Raw genomic sequence first — 6,487 nt, forward strand, 5'->3', positions numbered from 1 at the left:
TGTGAGGATTAAGTAAGACCTCGTCTTCAGTAACTGATAGCTCTTTTCCTTTCCTCTTCCTTGGGGGAGACAGTTTCTCATAATTTCACTTCACTTCTATCCAAACGGACCAAATCTCATTAACATTCTAGGACCAAAGCCTTCAAGATGTGGCTGGGAGAAATAGAATGAAATCCCAGGATTTGCTTGTGGAAGGAGGGGGAAATGCCTTTTGGAATTATTGACATGAGTAAAAATAATCTCATTGAATACTTTTTACATAAATACTTAAAATTACACCTATAATTATATTTCCTGGTAAAGATACATCTCTTCTGTTTTAATAGATAAAACTGCTACATTTATATAAAATTATCTTCTAAAATTATGAAAATATTTTATAATTAAGTGGCTTAAACACCTTCTCCCACTGTATTTTGTTTTTAGTAATAATTGAGTAAACTTTTAGCTCTGTTCCTCATTAACGCTAAAAAGATAAAATGTAACCCAATCTACATCAATACTAATAGTAATAGCTAAAACCTGTTGACTGTTAACACCATGCCAGGTAGTGTTCTAACAACAACCCAGTGAGATAGATATTCTTATTATTTTCATTATCCACATGAGGAAAAGAGAGGTTCAGATGATGTGGAATTTTAGGCCAAAGTCACAGGCTTATAAGTGACAAAACCAGGATTCAGATCCAGACACTGTGGCTCCTGAATCACAATATGCTTCTTAACAGTCAGTTCAAATGCTGACACAACTTTGATTATTGGAATCAAAATTAATGAAGCAATGCGTCGTGAATATAGTTCAGATAAGATTATACAGATTCACGGTATAAAAATAAGACCACGTACGCCAGGTGGGTACAAGATGTATTGAGGGGAAATCACTTCATAAATTATATAAACATCTGACCACTATGCTATACACCTGAAACGAATATAAAATAATATTGTCAACTGTAATTGGAAAATAAATATACATAAAAGTTAAAAAGTAAACAAACAAAAAAGAATAAGACCACTTACGTTGAAAAAGATTCTACCTACAACACATATTCCTTCCAGGGAAGGCACCTGGCAGTACTGGTGCTGATACCTGTAGCTGATAAGGGTTAAAGCAATCCCAGCTACCGCAGCCAAGGAACTGATGACGTTCAGGGTCTTGACACCTTGTTCCTGGAAAATAGTTTTTAAAAAGTACTAAAATAAATAAAAACCAAACCAAACCAAAAATACCCGGTAAGAAATCCTTAGTGCTTTTTATCTTCCCAGATACCTGTCCAGGGTGACGGCCCGATCAGGTCGGTACGCCCCCAGAGGCTTGTTAAGTTACATCCTGATTCATCAAAGTCAGAAGACAATCCAAGTTTCAGAACGAGCCAGGGAGCCAAGAAAGAGAACGCGTAAAGAAGGGTGCTGTATGGTCAGAGCTTAAGAAAATGCTCAGTATATCCTAGCGCACCACCTTTCATAATCTATAAGCAGAATAGCTCGTTAGAACTACCTTGGCCTTGTAATTAGACCTGATTTTGAGTCCTAGTGAACTCAAAATTAGTGATATGAGGTAACTAATCCCTTGGACTCTCAATTTCTGTTCTTTAAAAGGAGAATGATGTCACCTAATGTTAGGGCAGTATCTCTTTATTCACTTTTTTAAATAAATATTTTGTGTTCACCGACTATATGCCAGGCACTGCACTAGGGCCCCTGGGACACAAAGATGAACAGACTAGATGAGGTCCCGCCTTCATGTGGCTCAGATCCAGTCGCCAAGGGGATTCAAACAATAACCAACCAAGTCACCAACATATTACAGATGGTAATGAATTTGGACTGGGGTGTATAGGTTTCCTTTCTTATCTCAATGTTCCAACATGGAAGGTCTCTGTTCCGATTGCCCCATCCTATGGTGCTCTTACACAGCCTGTCCCCTCCAGGAGCAGCTCGTGGCTCAGTGCAGCAGGACTTGGAATTATACCTACGACTTAACGTTTACCCCAAACACAGGTCTGTATTACAAACAGGCATCTTGGTAGAGAACGCACAGGGGCACATGGATAACACCATTTCTCTCCTTCTCCGGTCCTTCTCTCATTCAAGGCTCTGTTTTGTCTCCCATAGGACATTTAATGGACTAGAGTCTCTAAACCAGCAGACCGTCATGTGTATGGTGCTTTGTAGTTTACAAAGGATATGCCCAGCCTTAGTCTTCATCTGATCCTCATTACAGGTGTGTGATGTAGGCAGATCACCCGTTATCCCCACATTGCAGGTACCTAGGGCTCAAGGATTAAGTGATTGTGAGCGATCCCGCAGTGCAGTTGGGTCAGGAGCTGTGATGGAGGGCTGGATTTTCTGATGCCCAGTTTAGTGAGTGCTCCTGCCCCCGTGAGGTCTTGCCTGCCTTCATCTGCACAGCTCTCAGTGAATTGGGGGCAGGCCTGCCTTATTGTTAGTGTACCCCTTAGCTCTGAGAGGAAGTCAGTATAGAGAGAACAGCATCTGGGGCTTCATCTGCATTGTCTGCAATTATGTCCATAGGTAGAGAGACATAGGGGCATTTGTCCCCCCAGAATTTCATCCACCCCCCCCAACCATGACTTGTAGCTGTCCCTATGGGAAATTGGCAGAGGGCCATAAAAACAGGTTAAAACGGCTTTGAGAGAAGGCTCACATTTCCAGGGCCTTAAGAAAAAAAAAAGTGATTAGAAAGGAGTACAAACGTTTAAGCATCATTGGCACATCTTTTATATGTAACAACTTATTAAATCCTCAAAATAATCCTTTGAAGTAGGTACTTTTCCCTTCAAGTTGACACAGCAATGAGTGATAGCCTTGATTCAGCCCTAGAACGATCTGGTGTCGAGGCCAGACTCTTTTCTCCAGAATCTGGGCAAGCTACGAAGAAAAGCCTCCGTTGGTGGCGGTGCTGGGGGAGGGAGGATTACTGGGGTCCTGGGATGGGTTTTAGTTAGAGCGGGGTTTCTCTGTTTTGGCCCTATAGACATTTGGGGCCAGGTAATGTTTTGTGGTTGTCCTGTGCATTTTAGTAAGTTTAGAAACATTCCTGGCCTCTACCCACTGGGTGGCAATAGTACTCCTCTACCTAACTGTGACAACCGAAAATGTCTTTAGACATTGTCACATATTCTTGGGGTGGGGCAGGGGGAGTAAACTTGCTCACAGTTAAGAACCGTCGAGTTAGAGGAATGTAGGAGGGTCTCCGATAAGGAACTCTCCGTTTATTTGGCCGGGGAAACGGGAACCAGTGGAAAGATGTAGGGCTGATGGTGACATTGACGGATAAGGAATGACTTGAACTGCAAATTTGATGTGTAAAGACTTTCCTGGGAGATCCTTCATCACTAAAGGCTTCGTGCACAAAGATGATGTAAAGCGAGTAGACGATTTAAAATTATAAAGAAGTCACAAAGGTGGCTTACCAGACTGTGTTCCTTTCCTTCGAGTCCTGTGACGAATCCTGTAATAATAAACTTTAAAGAAGAAAAGGGATAAATGTTAAGAGGTGACGTATTTGACCACTTTACAGTATAATTCCCTTTGGAGATGAAATTGTAATCTATATATGTCTGAAGCTCCCAAACCACCTGAGCATCAGGGAAGGAGGAGGGTACACGTTGATGTAAGAAAAAAATACCGCATTGCATGTGCTCAGCATTGAACAAGGCCTCTTTGCCAAGGTCAGCTGGGAGTGGTACCTTTAAGGTCCAAAACATACTACTCAGATGTCTGGCCTGGCTGGGCTCCAACAAGACAGATAATCCTGGACTCAGGGCCTGGAAAAGGGAAAGGTGAACTGTGTCTGCTCTCAGCATTTGTGGGGAGACCTTCTTAGGGCAGAACTCTCTAGAGGCTGCTGTGGCGGCTGGAGTCTGATGTACTTAGCTCAGCTGCTTCTTACTCTGGAATATGAAGGTTCCAGTACCACCCAGGGAGAACGAGAGCTCTGCCACCCAGAGTGGAGCCACTGACTTTTTGTAATGTTCTGGGGTTGGATCCTCTCCTTTGGGAATTGGTGTTGGACCTCGAGGACATCTGCATCTTGATGTCCAAGGACCTCAAGGTGACATGCGGAGATGGGAAAGTTGCTTTTGATAGATCTCATCAGTTCCTTGCCCACATCGGCACACCATCAAATGAGTTCTATCTCCAAGTCACGGTCACGGCTGTCCGTCTCACTTACCTCCACTGCTGCCCAGCTCATTCAGGGCATCGTCCTTCCTCCCCTGGATTCTTGCAGCCCGCCCCCACCCACTGTCTCTCTTGGGTTTGCCGTTACCATCCTTGAATTCATTTCGCACTCAGAAAATGCAATGACGTCTTAGAGATCAGTTTTCAAATGTCACTACCCTCTTTAAAGTGGATTCCCCTTGCTCGCATATTAAAAGTCCACATTCTTGATGTGACCATGAGGGCTGGCATGACCTGGTTCCAGTCTATATTTTGGGCTTCATTTTGTACCACTGCCATTGCCTCTCGGGAGTGTATGTTCTAGTGGGGAAGCGCTAATGAATCTCCCCTTAAAAATGGTGACACAGGAACAGGAACCACGGCTGTGGGGTTGGATGGAAATAGCACTATAATTTTATTTATGGCTCTATAAATCACTACGTAAGTGTCACTCATAAAATTGTCTCTGCAGAGAATAAAGGGGTTGAACCACAGTCATCATCTCAAAATTCTCTTTAAGCTATGAGAGTTGGTGCTTCTGTGAGTGCTAGCTAGATATGTTTAAGTTATCACCTACTCTCAAACCCAGTTTTCTTATTTCTTATTTGCAAAGGAGAAAGCCGGATATTTACCCATTCCACCTCCCAGATTGGTACAAAGGAGCCCGTGCCTTACTTTACACACAAGGCCTTTAGAAACGTTTAAACACTGAACACCCACGGGTAGTTAATACGGGTAGTAGTCGATGGTAGTGCAGTGACCAAACGGAGTCATATGTCCTTCCCCTGGAAGGGACTGGTCTTCTCGGGGACAATAGTCTTGGGATCCATTATCCCAGGATGTGAAGCAGTTCAAACCAGTCTTTATACTAATTTCTCTAAAGCTACTAACCAACAGTACTCACAATAAACGCTCCCCAGAATGGGTATCCTGTGAGGAAAACGAGTGGAAATCTTTGGGAGAAATGGAAGAAATTAAATGCAAATATAGCTCCGATGCCCGCAATGATCAGGGCAAGCAGGATCTGGATGGCCTGTGAGGAGACAAATGGGTGCATGAGGTCACAAGTGCCCGAGCCTCTTTGAGCTGACTCCCAGGTCCCTTGCGCATCCCTCTTAAGTTTATGTCACACCTCCCTCCATCTGCATGCCTTCTGCTTTCCATTAACCAGCCACTCTCAGATTTTCAGAAGGCCCAGGGTCTCTTTCCTCGTCGTGCTTGCCTGGGTCCTTCAGGTTCGAATCCTTTACCCTCCTCCTTCTCTACTTACAGTGTCTCCTGGTGTTCCCAGTTTATCTTGTATCGGACAAAATCAAGTACATGTCTGACGCTACTCCGAGACTGCAAGGTCCTTGAGGATATTCACCTTTACATTATTTCCCGTCGGTACCACCAACAGAGCTTCTCCTCTGGCATCCTGGGTTCTCCCCCAGGCCACACCTCTGTGTCACCATGCCCCTAGTAGCGATTTCACTCTTTGTACCATGGATGGAGGCTGTACGCATGGCTCCCTTCTAGGTATGTTTATGACTGAAATTGTTTTTATGTGGATGCCTACTTTGTGGCTCACTACGGAGTTTTAAATATGGGTTTCGAAGAACTTCCAGTGCCTGTAACAGCCCAAAGGGGAAGCTGAACCGCGCTAATGGCTTTTAGCTCCAAGGGAGATGCTACCACATCCCGAGGTCACCTCTTCAAAAAAAATATTTGGAAAAGTTACCCTAGTTTCCTGCATCTCCTCTTCTAGGGTTCAAAGGCCAGTCCTAACTCCTCATGAAACAGCCCTAGGATTTCCTCAGAGTTAGGGGTGTTAGTAATTACAGTTAAATATTCTGTTTCTCAGAGGTGAAGAAACCCTCGGAAGCATTTCAAAGATATGTGGCAAACTGTGCATGTGGGGTTTTCTTTCTCTTGTTTATCAAAATCTAGGAAAATGGTATTAATGGCGACACGCGGTCTCTTCTACTGACGATCCAATGATTTGAATAAGCAAATGACTTAAAAGTAGTCATGATTAATCAAGAAAGATACATTGTAGACGAAAAGTGAAGGGGGAAGGGAGATCAGTTCCCTTCCTGAAAAGCGGTCGTATATGGAGAAAAAAGGTCTGTTCTCCATCCCAGGAAGACCCACAGGGATGGGGGAAGGGGGTAAGGACTTACCCCCAAGACTTTGGGCTCTCCCTTCAGGAAATCCAGCAGAGAGCTCTGAGGCCTATAAGGAAGTGCAGTCAGCACAGTTTCATTTGGTTGTATGGTGATGACGTGGGTAGATCTCTTGGACTCGGATGATGATGACTCCAT

The 6,487-nt window shown here is 43.8% G+C and overlaps 1 protein-coding gene across 1 annotated transcript in view; it reads right to left on the bottom strand.

The window, feature by feature from the left end:
• The window catches only part of MS4A14 (membrane spanning 4-domains A14), a 17,517-nt gene extending 11,030 nt beyond the window's left edge, over window positions 1–6,487 (bottom strand). Inside the window, exons 1-4 of the mRNA XM_011379480.1 lie at window positions 6,347–6,487; window positions 5,089–5,217; window positions 3,437–3,487; window positions 1,020–1,169 (exon numbers count right to left, since the gene is read on the bottom strand). Coding sequence (XP_011377782.1) covers window positions 1,020–1,169; window positions 3,437–3,487; window positions 5,089–5,217; window positions 6,347–6,487 — 471 coding nt within the window. The remainder of the gene's footprint in view (window positions 1–1,019; window positions 1,170–3,436; window positions 3,488–5,088; window positions 5,218–6,346) is intronic.

Source organism: Pteropus vampyrus, unplaced genomic scaffold (genome assembly GCF_000151845.1).
Source record: "Pteropus vampyrus isolate Shadow unplaced genomic scaffold, Pvam_2.0 Scaffold360, whole genome shotgun sequence".
NCBI lineage: Eukaryota > Metazoa > Chordata > Mammalia > Chiroptera > Pteropodidae > Pteropus > Pteropus vampyrus.